Here is a 14,814-nt window from a genome sequence, read left to right as displayed (position 1 = left end):
CATACCTCGATGGGTCAGAGCTGTTTAGGTGACATATGGTGGTTTAGTCTAAGGTAAACTTTCTTACTTTATTTTTTCTTACTCAGGTAAACTTTACTTTTCACTGTAAGTTATCATCAAAGTCTGATCTCTCAGGGTTTTGTTAATTTTATTTTTGGCCATAAGCAGAGTGGGAAGCATTTGGACAGAGTTGTCATGGTCTGAACATGGTTAACCAGGTAGTGTGTCCTCTATTAGTTGTGGATTTTAAAGACTTTTGCAAACTGTGCGATTACTTTATCGTGCATAAAACATTTTCCTTGTACATATTTCTCTAGTTCTGAGTATTTGAGTGGCACAAATGTCCTCATGTTCAATGGCAATCATAAAGCTGCATAATGTTCTTTAGAGATCATTCTGTCACCTTCAAAGATAATGTCCTGAATTAATATTCTTATAGAGGCTTCCCAAAACACAGCGATTGATGATCAGTATAGCAAGGTCTGGATATATATATATATATATATATATATATATATATATATATATATATATATATATAATATGAAGAGCTGTACAACTTGATTCTAATCCCCTATGACATGAGTCGGACGTGCCTGTTCACTCTTTAATACAGTCCCAGCACGGGTTTAAAATGTGCATGGAAATTGGATTACCAGTCTTCACATAGGATTTACATTTTCTCCTGAAAATTTGCATTTTAATCTTTGAAATGGTTGTTGAAACTTTTGGTATTTCACATGGACCTGATTTATTTGATCAGTTAAAAAAAAATTAATTGCTGTACAAATGTGTTGCGTTTTACATCCCAATTGATTAGTTTGACTGTAAATATGGGTATCCTTATGGGGTTTTATATTCGTGTTTATGACTTTTTGCTTGTATGTTAAACTACATTGAAACCATTTGCTTCCCCTGTATAAATCAAGCAGCAGACAACTTTGGTAAAACAACATGCTTTTTCTTGACCTTTTTGATACGAAGTGTTACATGCTCCATTACTTCAGTAAATGTGTCCAGTATGTTATTTCAGTAGACTTAAAGCATTACTATCGGTCAGGGTCTTGGTGCTAATATCTCCACCAATCTCTAGATATAAAAGGGTGAAGCGCACGGCTGCATGTTTAGCTTAGGTGCGTTTACACAGCTGTCTGTCCCCTTTTTTTCGTTGTTGCTGCTTGTAAACGGATTACAAACTGTTGTAAAATAATCCCATTGATGTCAATTTTTTCACATCCGTTTGCACCCATCTGCGATCATTTCCGTGTTTTTTTTTTTTTTTTTACGGGAGAAAAGACTGCATGCAGTATTATAGTAAATAGATATAGTAAATTTAACATTGAAGTCTACGGAAAACGGATGAGCCTTTAATGTCATTCATTTGCATCTGTTTTTTCAATCCATTTTTTGATCCATTTTTACTTCTGAGCATGCTCAGAACAAATATATTTTTTTTTGGTTTATTAACTGAACAATAACGGATACAAATGGATAACTTCTGTCTGCATCCGTTATTGTCCGCTTTTTTAACAGGAGAAGAACGGGACGGATCTAGACGACCGTGTGAATGCAGCTTTAGCTCCTTCTCAAATTAGTCTATGGATCCCATCTTCTCCAATGAGGCAGAGCTGCTACACGTTTCATCTGGCTATATCTAGAGAACCGTGGAGCTCTCAGCACTGAGACCCAGACAGATCCAAAATTGTGACATGTATGCCTGGCATGTGAAAAGTTTTTCTAAATGGCTGTAATGCTTAAAGCATACCTGACTTTTCAGGATAAGCTGCTCTGTGTGTACACAATGGGGGACATGTATCAAAGATTTTACCCCTGTTTTGTGTGTATTTTTTTGCGCAAAATTTTGCGCAAGCCCTTTTTTTTGCGCAATTTTTTTGCGCACGTTTTGGTAGAGCATGTCCTCCAGATGTGGCTGAATCAGGGTACCTTGGAGTGACATCTATAGTACACATGGATTTATTAACTGCGTACTTTTTTTTTACACCAAAAATTTTGCCGCAAGAGCTGTTTTTTTTTGCGCAAATATAAGCCATCTTGGACTTAACGTAGCAAGATGCTCTAAATCATTGATTCTATTTTCCAAAGAGTGGATTTAGGAGATTACTATATTTACCCGCAATTTGTGAAGCTCATTGCACTTGATTGATAAATTTAGCGCTTCTGCACATAATTTAGAATTCGGGAAAAGGGGTAAAATGCTTCTACCATACACAAATAATGATACATGTCCCCCAATGAGTAGCACTATTTCTGGCCATTACATAACTTCTGTATAGTATTTTTCAGTATATTTCTGCTCTGCAGGCTTCATCCCTAATTTGCAGTTCTTCCAGAGCTGGTGGACGCAGCTCCCTCCTCCCCCATAAAATTGGATTGCTTGTCTTGCAAACCTAGAACAAAGCTAAGTTGATTTTCAGAGTGGAAGAGTTTAGGAGCAGGAGGTTCGAGGGCTAGGGGAGGAAATTGAAAACAGGAAAAAGTTGCATTTTTATCGAATAAGATGCAATGCAAAGTTTGAATTAATGTAAGATAAAATCACTTTTAAATAGGCACTGTCATTTGAACAAATGTGAAACAATCTAACAGATGTGTGAACATAATATATATAGTTCATAGGACTCAATCTACTAGAATGGCGTTTCGTTGAGCTACTTGAAGGAGTGGAAGGGGACAATAGTTAAGGTCACCTGCTCACATCATGTTTTCTTACATGTTTAGCATGTACACTGCAAAAACATGCACGCAATATGTTTCTATTGGCTTCATTTTTTTTTCTGTATAAAATGGGCTCTACAGGTATGCAACTCTATGGCATCTGTCACATGTCTGTTTCACTTATTTTGGCAACTTTAGGACCCGTGAACACTACGGATTTTCCCAATTTTATATCTATTTGGAAAATACGGTGCAACAGCCTCCCATTGATCTCAGTGAGATTCTGCTGCACCATTCTCTCTACAGAAAAATTCTGGATGCCAGGCTCTACCAAAAGAATGAACCTGTTTATTCTTTCAGTAGAATCAGCACTAAAATGCATTGGCGCATCTCTAAGCAGTCCTAGCCCTGGCTTATTTTGCCGGTGCCCACTCCAGATGGAACTCTACCCGGAATATCTCTCGTTGGAAATTCCATAGTGTGAATGAGCCCTTAGTCTGTGAAGAGAAATTGGATTGCTGTTTGTTCTACGCATAGAACTCGATTGAAGGATGTAAGTATAGCATGTCATTCCTTGAAGATAAGTTGGTGTTCTACTAGAATAAATTGGCTCCACTAAAGCACACAGGCTTCTTCAGAATTCAATCTTGTTAAAGGGGTACTCCGCTGCTCAGCGTTTGGAACAAAGTGTTCCGAACGCTGGAGCCAGGAGCTCGTGACGTCATAGCCATGCCCCCTCATGACGTCATTCCCCGCCCCCTCAAAGCAATTCTGTGGGAGGGGGCGTGACAGCCTTCACGCCCCCTCCCATAGACTTGCATTAAGGGGCGGGCGTGACGTCATGAGGGGGGACGTGGCTATGACGTCACCGACTAGGACAGCGTTCGGAAAACTTTGTTCCAAACGCTGAGCAGCGGAGTACCTCTTTAAGTTTCTCTGCACAGAAGCTGAGATGTGCAGAGAAGATGGTGAAGATGGGACAGCTCCTTTCATCTAGGAATCAGTGGATGGTCCAAGTCATTCCATGTATCTTAATCTGCCGCAGACTACGATCCATTCTTAACTCCTACCCTTTTTATTTTAATGAGTATAAGAATAATCTGCTGCTACTTTATTTTTCCGTGTACAGTAATATATTTCACAGCCTGTTGCTCGGGAGTTGTTGGTGCCGTGCCAGTATACAAAGAGAGAATTACCATGCAGATGGACTTATGTAGGAGCTGCTGCAGGTTGCAACAAGACTCTGACGGAGCCTCAGATTTAGGCTGGCAATGAATTGGGATAAATGAGCGCAGAATACAATGCCACATTTCTGCCATTTTTAAATAACATAATTTCTTACTGCCTTAAAGTGTCATGAATCTCTGTACTTCATGCGTTTCTTTGTTAGCTTAATTGTTTGGTTCAGACAAAAGTGATGTGTGATACAAATCATGGTGACAGTGACATAAATAATACAGTATCTCATGTACCTGCTTTGTCATTGGGCCCTAAGTATCAATTCTTCTTTGTTGCAGCCTAGCAATGTTATTAATAATAAGTATAGCATTAGATCCACATATATGAAATCCTATATTAAAGGAAAAGAGGAAATGACGATCCTGTTGTAATGGGAGATTTGTTTAAGACCAAATTATACATATTATGCTCTATTCAGCAGGAAAAAGGTCCCAGTGTATGACAAACGTATCCATAGGGCTCCATTCACCAGGCTAGATCAAAGGGTGGGTATGTTGGTATAACTTTGCTTTAGAACCCATTTACATGGCAGAATTTCCTTCCTACATAAAGATAACATTCTGCTGAATGGCATTTTATCAGTCCCATTCTCCGCTGCGGAAATTCCAGATTCTGCAAAGAGAGTGTCAATTCTTTTGTAGAATTCAGTGGCAGTCACTATTGTGTCCTGAATTGGTGTCGAGTGCAAGAAATTCCACACAGAATCCTCAAAACTGCAAAAAAATCTGCTCTCGGCTTGGCTGAAAGGAATCTGAGGCCATGTGCAGAACTTACACGGTGTGAATGGGGCCTAAAGTGAACCAGTCACATTGAAAATGCAGTCCAGTCTGCGATAAGCATGATATCATTGTTTATGGGAATAGATTCAGGAAATGCTCAGAAAAGGAATTTAGAGCAGGAATTTTTTAAGCATCACAATAGTTTAAAAAAAAAAAAAAAAAAAAAATAGTTTTCCTTTGAGGCTATGCAGTAATTTCTAGCCAATTCACTTTAATGGGATTCTGCTGTCCCGTTCAGTCAGCAAAATTTCTGTAGCAGAATTTCCAAGCAGGAATGCCATTGTAGTGAATTGGCTATAAATTCATGCAGAATTCCATGCAGAAATTCTGCCGTGCAAAATGTTAATGAGAGCCCGATTCTTACGTGCACCATGATGATAATAAAATTCATCCGGCTTGTATTCTAGATTCCATATATGAAGTCAGAATTATTTTCCCCTCCATAACTTGAAGACAATTTGCAGTGACTACCTCATAGGGTTTAGTGGAGAAATTGAAATCCTATAAAGATTCCCTCCCATGCAGATTGTCATATATTATGGAGTATAAGATGGGAGACAAAGGAGTTGTCCAAGAGTTCAAGAAATGAAATCACCTTGTAAATTATACAAGAGTCATAATATGTCTACGCAACTGCTGAGATGAGTGATTGGCTGCCGACAGGGGTTATCGGAGCACTGCCACTGGAGTGGAAAGGGATTTAACAGGCGATATGTGGGTGTTTATTTATTTTTGTGCTTTTTATTTTTTATTTTTTGAATTTTTTTTACACATCCTGCAACTGGTGTAATTTCTTTCTTAAACACCACTTTTAAAGGGAATCTGGAAACTTTGCTAGCAGCTGTGGACTGCACTGATTAGCTCTTAGGGTATAAAAGCAAACTGTACTTGTGATGGTGGCCATTGCTAGAGATGAGCAAACGTACAGTAAATTCGATTCGTCACGAAGTTCTCGGCTCGGCAGTTGATGACTTTTCCTGCATAAATTAGTTCAGCTTTCCGGTGCTCCGGTGGGCTGGAAAAGGTGGATACAGTCCTCGGAGACTCTTTCCTCAGACTGTATCCACCTTTTCCAGCCCACCGGAGCACCTGAAGGCTGAACTAATTTACGCAGGATAAGTCATCAACTGCCGAGCCGAGAAGTTTGTGACGAATCGAATTTACTGTAAGTTCGCTCATCTCTAGTCGTTGCCAAACTTAAAAAATCACCTTTTTATTTCCAGCCAAGTGTCAAGAAGGTGGTGCTGAGCTGATTAAGTGCCACAGCCTTGCACTTCTCCTTGCTTGCCATCACCTCCCAGCTGAGCCTTGTGCGTCAGACGAGGAGCTGGAAGGCGGGAATGAGCACGGAGGTGTGCCAGATTGTATCGCTTCAGAAGCTCTGCTCCATCTCCTCGCTCCAGGAAAGGTTCAGTTTGCTTTTATATCCTAACAGGTATCCTACAGCGTCTGCAGCTCTTAGCAGCAAATACAGCTGATATATTCCCTTTAATCTTTTTGTAGAACGTCTCAGCAGCCTTTTTTGTTTTAGAGTCTTTTTTTGCCTGTGTTGGAGAAAGCAGGAATTTGCAATGCAAAACTAATATAGACATTTAATGTGTCCGTAAGCGATGAATAGATGCATGTAGCTAAAGAGGACCTGTCAGCCCTCCTTCCAGATCTGGTTTGGTAAATATGTGTATTCCCTATACAATAACAATTGTGATGCATATTTTCATTGAATTATGTGGTGTTCGGCTGTTATTTATCCAGGAAATATATGAATAAATTAACCACTGGATTACCATTCCCCTTGTCAAAGGACAGTATTCCTGCATATTAGAAGACTGGGTTCACAGAGTACGTAGGAGGTAAATGTCTGCAACCAGATAAAATGGTTTACCATGATGTACTCCTGATGGCCCCATTCAGTTTAATTGACTAAACATAGTTTGGACACCTGTTTGGCTTATTTCCTGAGGAAATAACAGTACACAGTGATCCCTCAACCTACAATGGCCTCAACATACAATAGTTTCAACATACAATGGTCTTTTTTTGGACCATTGTAAGTTGAAACCAGACTCAACATACAATGTACGGACAGTCCAGATCTGTGCAACGTGTCAATGGCAGAAGAGAACCGACCAACCAGAATGGGCAATTTACTGGTAAAACACCTGTAGTACTGAAGTGTATGCACTGACTGGTGTCTGGTAGCGCCCCCCTACAGTACAGGGAGGTATTACATGTTCTGTACACTTTACCTGTACCAGGGTTAGCTTCTCCTATGGACACCAGGTGAGGGCGGCTCCATTTAACTTTTTTAGGACATTGTGTATACTGTACAGGACACTGAAGAAGCTCCTGTCCTCTACATAGACCAGTGTTTGCCCAAGCAGGGTGCCCCCAGCTGTTGCAAAACTACAACTCCCAGCATGCCCGGACAGCCTTCGGCTGTCCGGGCATGCTGGGAGTTGTAGTTTTGCAACAGCTGGGGGCACCCTGCTTGGGAAACACTGACATAGACAGTGATTTACAGCTCCCAGCAGATCTTTCTTACTTTTATATGTAAGGATTTGCTTTATCCATATTAGTTATCTACTTATTTTTCTTTAATCCTCACTTTTTCCTATTTTTGGATGACATTTTGGTGTCTCCAGAACCAATTACCAGGTTTCCATAGAGTTCTGGTCTCAACATACAATGGTCGTCCTGGAACCAATTAATATTGTAACTTGAGGGACCACTGTATATGTTCTGGAAATGGACTAAACATAGACCCTAACAAAAAAGTTATGCAAACATATACCATGGTGTTCTCCCAGTGGGCCATTTTAGTTTAAAGGGGTACTCCACTCGCCTGCGTTCGGAAGTAGATGTTCCGAACGCTGGCCAGTGGAGTACCCCTTTTAACTAAAATGGCCCACTCAGAGAACACCATGGTATATGTTTGCATACCTTTTTTGTTAGGTTGAGAGTATATATCTCCAACATAGCCCTGAAATGTACATAGAACCCAGTCTCTAACAGGGTAATAATTTCTGACAGTGCGCATGTCATACCATGTTGACAAGGTAAATAGTGAGGGGTTGACATATAGCCTGTACAGGCCACCCCAGGACCCAGAGAGCAGCAGGTACAGAACAAGATTTATTTTCCCTACTTCTCCATAGATCTCACTGTCTGTATTGGTGTTTCTCAACCATTGTTCCTCCAGCTGTCGCAAAACTACAACTCCCAGCATGGCCGGGACCACCTTTTGGCCTTCAGAAAAACTAGTCTTTGGTTTTTCGGGCATGCCGGGGGTTGTAGTTTTGCAACAGCTGTATGCACACTGGTTGAGGAAAACTGAACTGTATGATTGGCTGTGTGCCTGAACATTAGTGAATACTACATATTATGTAGGTTTTGTTAATTCTTGGCCTGCATATATTTGGGTCACCTTGCAGAGACAGAACCTTTACCATCCCTATTGCTTTGGCAAAGCTTTGATTGTTGTAACTTCCCGGTTACCACGAGCCTCACAGGATGATCTGTCTGCGGGAGGTTCCTTTTTCTTCCCATAACTGGGCAGGACTGGCATGCTTCTGGGATCATGCTGGTTTTTGTTTAATTATATTCATGTCAGATTATTCCGATAATGAGAGAGAGAACGAAAGCAGAGCCGATGCCAAGGTGCAGCAATCCTACCCCACCACTTTCACGTTCATAGCCAAATAATGTTCTGTGGCTGCCAGGATTTCCCAATTAAATTCTTTGTCTGCTAAGCCTACAAGCAGTATGCAGCTTGTCATTTGGCTGAGAGCTGTCTAAGTGTGACCATAATATAGTGTATGCCAGTATAGTGTGCATGTTGTGCACACTACCTGTGACCAAACTGCGGAATGTTCTAGTACTTTAGTAGGTTTAGTAGGTTTTATTATTCTTCCATCTTAAAGATTGTTCATTTTTGTGTTGTTGAAAAAACTCCAGAATTCCAGTAAATATTCCATTGTGTGTTTCAGCAGATGAGACTATTCAATGTTCTACACACTGTGAATATACTAATATGTTCACTTTTCCCCCTGTAAAACAATGTACAGTAAATTTCCCTGTAGGTGTTTATGCAGAGAAAATAATTAATTACTAAAGTAAAGCTGTTGACTGCCTTAAAGTGTCATTTACCTCCAACTTTTGGAACGTCACAAAGACATGTCAAAAGCTTTGATCAGTCGGGCACTGGTTGTTAAGACCCCACCAATCATTAGCATGAGCCACGAGAAGCATGTGCTTAAAGGGGTTATCCAGAAATCGAAAACAGACCTATTTTCTTTCAAAGACCGCTCCCTGTCTGTCTCCACTTTGGGTGTGGTATTACTTGGCTCCATTTACTTTAATGAAACTGAGCTGCAGAACCACACCCAACCTGGAGACAGACAGGGAGCAGTCTTTGAAAGAAATTCTGTTTTTTTATTGATAACTGATAACTCCTTTTAAAGGGAATCTGTAACCCGTATCAACAGCACTGACCTATTGTTATAGGCATATTGTAGTGCAGATGATACTGATAAATAAACTGATAGTAAAAGGATACTTGCCAATCCCACATCTTTGGTTCAGTTCCGGCAATTTTTTTTTTTTGCCTTCATATGCTAATCAGAAGCTTGGTGCATGGGGGTGTTCATAAGCCCCCTGTATACAGTGACATCCGTCTTCAATGTGAAGCACTTCCTCTCCCTGTGCTGAGGCTCCTATGCTGCAGAATAAAGCTCCACTCTGCAGCATAACCCCTCTCCTCCACATGCACAAGTGGTATGAAGTGATATCTCTCTTCTTGTGAATTCACAAAGGAGGAGAGTTAATCTGCAGAGTGGAGCTCCATTCTGCAGCATAGGAGCCTCAGCACAGGGGGAGGAAGCGGTTCCTATGAAAATTGAAGACTGACGTCACCATGCATCCGGTATCATTTTCATCAGTATGAATACCAATTGGTTAGTGCGATTGATACTAATGACAGATGCCCATTAAGTGCTTCACTCCCCAACTTGCAGTGATCTCTGTCCAGTCGCACTAAACAGCCTTTATAGACTTATTACCTGCAAGGAAATATATGCAGCATTTTTACACTAAGATATTCAGTGATGTAGATTTTGTTGTGGTTTTTGTGATCATTGCGGAAATAAATCTGCAATAAAACTGCAGAATTTCCAACTCCAAAACTAATATTGTCTGGATTTAAAATCTGCACCATAGATCAATTTCTACATTCCACATGTGGATGCAACTTTATCATCAGATTTTGCCTTATATAACATGTTGCCCCTTCTTATATATGGTAAAATCTAGTTAATGTTGTTGCCTGCCTAATGTCTGATAGGGTGTATCCTAAGCAGTCCTAGGAGTCCTTCACCTCTCCATGTTATAAATTCATCTCTTGCAAACTGCAAAGTTTTATCCTAAAAATCCTTTAAGATTGAAGACATTTTCATGGCAATGATAGCTTTGTTTATTCATATTTTTCCCAGATTGAAATTCTAAAATCTGCATTAGAGTCTGCTATTTCAAGTCAGTCAGAAAAAACTGAAGAAACTGAAGGTTCAGAAGAGAAGTCGGAACCATATGGAGCCTCGGAGAAGACACAGGAAGATTTACTACCAGAATATCTTTCTAGATTTCAGGTGAGTGGAAATTGCATATAAAGTATCTTTAATATTTAAATATATAGTTTTGGTCATGCTGACATTCTCTGCTTCACGCTTCACTGCGCCTGCAATCGAACAAAACACATCAAAATGATATGTAAATTCTGTTTGGTAGGAAATTACACAAGGGGGATCCAATACTGAAGGTCACATGTACTGAATTTCCTTTTGCCTTTTTCTTCCGCAATTCTCCCAGCCCCCACTGTCTTTCTAAGAAGCAGAAACCCATTAGCTAAAGTAGAGTGTCATTGTAGACCCATTACTCATCCCTGAAAGCGGTCTCGTGTTAACACAAATCACCAAACACATAGTACATAAAAAGAGATGTTACATGAAGGCCTCACGATAGCTCAATAAACCTTGATTATATCATTATAGAGGAACTCCTGGTTTGTATCCCAAATGTTAACAATCCATGTTTGTTGGCATTAGTCTTTTCAAGTAAGTAAGAATGTTCTCAGAAGCAGCCCTGACATAAACATCTTATATTACTATTATTATCGGTAATCGTAGAAGTACATATTAGGAACCAGCACTGGAGAATGTTGTAGAGTTTTGGGCTTTATTTAAACCGGTCAGCCTGATGTTTGCCGTAACTACTTGAATTCTTAGATCTCTGACTGGTGCCAGAAGTAGAGAATCAGGCAGAATTAACTGTTACCCTGCTGATGGCAACTAAAAAAGGCCACCGGGATCAAATGGGATGTTGTCAGCTAAAAGGAGGGTGAGCAACAGCACTGTTTGTAACACCAGTGGCCAGTGACAACCCTATCTTTCCGTGGTGCAAATATTGTGCCCTTTCATTTGTGCTTGGCTCTCCGCAAAGTCGGGGACATGGTTTTCAGATTTAAAGGCAAGCCGAGCAAAGAGGATGGTTGAGCACTACTGTGCCTCTGCCTCTTCATTCTAGTGATCAGGCAGCGTCTCAGCCCCCAGACCCTCACCAATTCCAACTTACATGTCAAAAATTTGTGGAAAGTTTAGATACATATTAAGAAGAGCAGTTGAATGACCAGGAATATTTTAGTTTATTGTTTTGTTACAAAGCGCATTCTTGCTGTGTAACAAAAAGTAATAGCAGACATAGTCATTCCCTTCCAGTATATGTGTGAGTAAACCCAGGAGAGCGCTGTTAGCTTGAAACCAGCCAATGTATTCATACAGTAGATAGAGTGCAGGTCAAGCACATTTAACCAAGTAATTGCAATGACTCCCTAAAATCTGCGGAGTGAAGATTAGCAAATAAAGAAGCTTCAGATTCGTTCCACTGTCACAAAGAGCTTTTTACGGTAGCAGCACTTGAACAAGAGGCCATTTAAAGACTGCGTCTGAAGGCTGCAGGTATAAGGCAATGCTTGACAAGTCTTAGTATATTAACTCTTAGTTAGTTTGGAAGTAGCTTCCCTCCTATTAGCCTAATGCAGTAATAGTTTTATAAATGTTTAATGGCGTGGCTATATATTGTAAACAATAAGAGTGAACAGAAATAGATTTCTAGAGCTGTTCCTATGGCAATGATTTTCTTAAAATTTCACAATGGATTCTTCTCTTTTCAGAATGGATAGAGGATAACTAGACGATCAAAGAGGGTCCAAGCTCTGGGACCCCTGCCGATCCCTAGAATGTGGGGAAATTGTGTCCCTGATTGAACAGCAAATTCCCCTTTAATATTAGACAATAAGATGGAAACAGGCTAAACTATTTTATTCTAGTTTGTTCTCACAGTGTATGTTTCAGTGCTTTTACCGTATATACTCGAGTATAAGCCAACCCGAATATAAGCCGAGGCCCCTAATTTCACCCCAAAAATACAGGAAAAGTTATTGACTCTACTATAAGCCTAGGGTGGGAAATACATCATCCACACCCCCGTCGTCATCCACACCCCCGTCGTCATCCACACCCCCGTCGTCATCCACACCCCCGTCACCTCCGTCATCATGCAGGGACCGCCCGGTGGGGAGGGTTAGTCGTTCCGGGCTGTCCCTTTTCACCGGGAGGCCCTCTTCTCCACGCTCTGGGCCTGCCCCGGACTAGTGACATTGCCTTGACGACAACGCAAAGGGAGGTTGATGCGCAGGCAACGTCACTAGGCCGGGGTCGGCCCGGAGCGGAGAAGAGTGCCTCCCGGTGAAAAGGGACAGCCCGGAAGGACTAACCTTCCCCACCGGACGGCCCCTGCAGCATAGATGACCCGGACCAGCTCATCCTTCCTTCCCACCGAGGGGAGGTAAGTAGAAAATGAAAGGGGGGTCTGGATGATGATGAAGGCCGCAGTGGTCTTCAACCTGCAGACCTCCAGATCTTTCAAAACTACAACTCCCAGCATGCCCGTACAGCTGTCCGGGCATGCTGGGAGTTGTAGTTTTGCAACATCTGGAGGTCCGCAGGTTGAAGACCACTGAGAAGGGATTGACAGGCGGAGAGTTCACCCGAGTATAAGCCGAGGGGGGCGTTTTCAGCAACAAAAATTTATGCTGAAAAACTCGGCTTATACTCGAGTATATACGGTAATAATGTGAAGTTGTCTAAGAAAATATTTTATTATCTATTGTTTATAAAGTGCACAGAACTATATTCTATTCCTTGTTATGTTCTAACATATTCCATAGAATTGTATAGAGATTGTCTCCGTTCACATCAGTCCCTGTATCTAGTAGGGTTCACAATCCAGATACCTTATATCGGACACATACATACACTTGGACCAATTTAACAGGAAGCTAGATAACACCTAAAGTGGTACTCCGCTCCTAGACATCTTATCCCCTATCCAAAGGAAAGGGGATAAAATGTCTGATCGTGGGGACCCCCGCGATCTCCCTGCTGCACTCGGTGTTCATTTAGATCATCAGGTGCAGTGCAGGAGGCTCGTGACGTCATGGCCACGCCCTGCTCGTGACGACATGCCACCTCAATGCAAGTCTATGGGAGGGGGCGTGACAGCTTTCACACCCCCTCCCATAGACTTGTATTGAGGGGGCATGGCCGTGACGTCACGAGCCTTCCCCCCCGCATTGCAAGTCATCCGGCAGGGAGCGAAGTTCGCTCCGTGCACTGGATGTCTGGGGTGCCGCAGGTAAGATAGCGGGGGTCCCCAGCGGCGGGACCCCCGCGATCAGACATCTTATCCCCTATCCTTAAGATAGGGGATAAGATGTCTATGGGCAGAGTATCCCTTTAAGTTTGTTTTGTATTGAAGGGGAACAAACAAACTTGATGTTTAGATCCCATGACCTCTGTGTCTTCCTTGCTCTGGTCGTCTTGGTCCCTTATATCTAGAGAACGACAGCTCAATTTCCAAGGGAGTTATATGCATGTTGAGGCTTATTTAATTGTAATCATTTTCTTATTAAACACATTTTATTTCATTTTTAAAAAATTCACAATAAACAAAGAATGAGCATGCAGGCTTCCCACAAAGAAACGTACGTTCCAGTCATTTGCTATTGCCTGTCATGCAAAAAAGTTATTTTTAATTTCAGCTTCTTTCTTTTTTGTCACCTCCTTAGGACTTGAGCACAAAACTTTATTCTCTTGGGAAAATCGACCCTACTAACCTTGTGAGCCTGACAACTAGTTTAGTACAACAGAAGTTGCTGGAAACTGAAAAGCTGGACATTGAAAACTATGAGGCTTCTCTCAAGGAATGGGAAGAAGAACGGTCTGCACTCACCAAGAGAGAGCAGGAGTTAAGAGAGAAGGCAAGGTTGCAGTATGAGGCCCTAATTGCATCCAGGGCCACTGCATAATACATTCCAGGCCTAATGTACATTGTTTAGACCGTCCTTGGAAGCTGACATGTGCTCTTTTCCTTTTGGTCTAGCAGTAATTTCTTCATCATCCTCTAGGTTTGTAGAGACTTTAAAACAATAGAACTTGCCAGGTGGTGTAAAGTCAAAGAGAATAGTTTTTCTTTGGAATTCTGTATTTCTATGCAATAAACAATGCATTCGGGAAGTCTTCAGACCCTTTTTGTTTTTTCACATTTTATGTTGTGGCCTCGTTATAAAAAAAAATATATATATATATATAAATATATAAAAGTTTCCCCTCCATTTGTCTGCACTCAGTGATCCATAATGACAAAGTAAAACCAGAATGTTCAAAATCTTTGCTAATTTACAGAAAATTACTTAGTACTTAGTTGAAGCACCTTTGGCAGAGATTACAGCCTCCAGTTGCTGCCACCACCAGGCTTCACTGTAGGGATGGTATCGGGCAAGTGATGAGCAGCGCCCAAATTTCTCCTAATGACATAGGGCAATATTTGGCTGTACAGACCAACATCGCCTTGTGTACTAGAGCCAAAGATCAAACAACAAATGAGAAAAAAAACTAATTTGTCAGCTAATCGGGTTGTTTTTACACGCTAAAAAACCCATAACCTGTTAGTCGCACATATTCCTCTGTAATAGTGTGTGACTGACAACTGATTGTCTCAATGGGCCGCACAAATG

At 41.2% G+C, this 14,814-nt stretch overlaps 1 protein-coding gene across 7 annotated transcripts in view; it reads left to right on the top strand.

Moving 5' to 3' along the window:
• MRPS27 (mitochondrial ribosomal protein S27) overlaps nt 1–14,314 on the top strand; it is a 117,392-nt gene extending 103,078 nt beyond the window's left edge. For all 7 annotated transcript variants that reach the window (XM_056539814.1, XM_056539782.1, XM_056539790.1 and 4 more), the window contains 2 exons: nt 10,178–10,330; nt 13,867–14,314. In XM_056539814.1, coding sequence (XP_056395789.1) covers nt 10,178–10,330; nt 13,867–14,106 — 393 coding nt within the window. In that variant the 3' untranslated portion in view covers nt 14,107–14,314. The remainder of the gene's footprint in view (nt 1–10,177; nt 10,331–13,866) is intronic.
• The last annotated feature ends 500 nt before the right edge of the window (nt 14,315–14,814 follow it).

The sequence above is a fragment of the Hyla sarda genome, chromosome 1 (genome assembly GCF_029499605.1).
Source record: "Hyla sarda isolate aHylSar1 chromosome 1, aHylSar1.hap1, whole genome shotgun sequence".
Lineage (NCBI taxonomy): Eukaryota > Metazoa > Chordata > Amphibia > Anura > Hylidae > Hyla > Hyla sarda.
The sequence above is the reverse complement of the archived record's forward strand: the minus strand, read 5'-3'. Positions and strand labels throughout refer to the sequence as shown.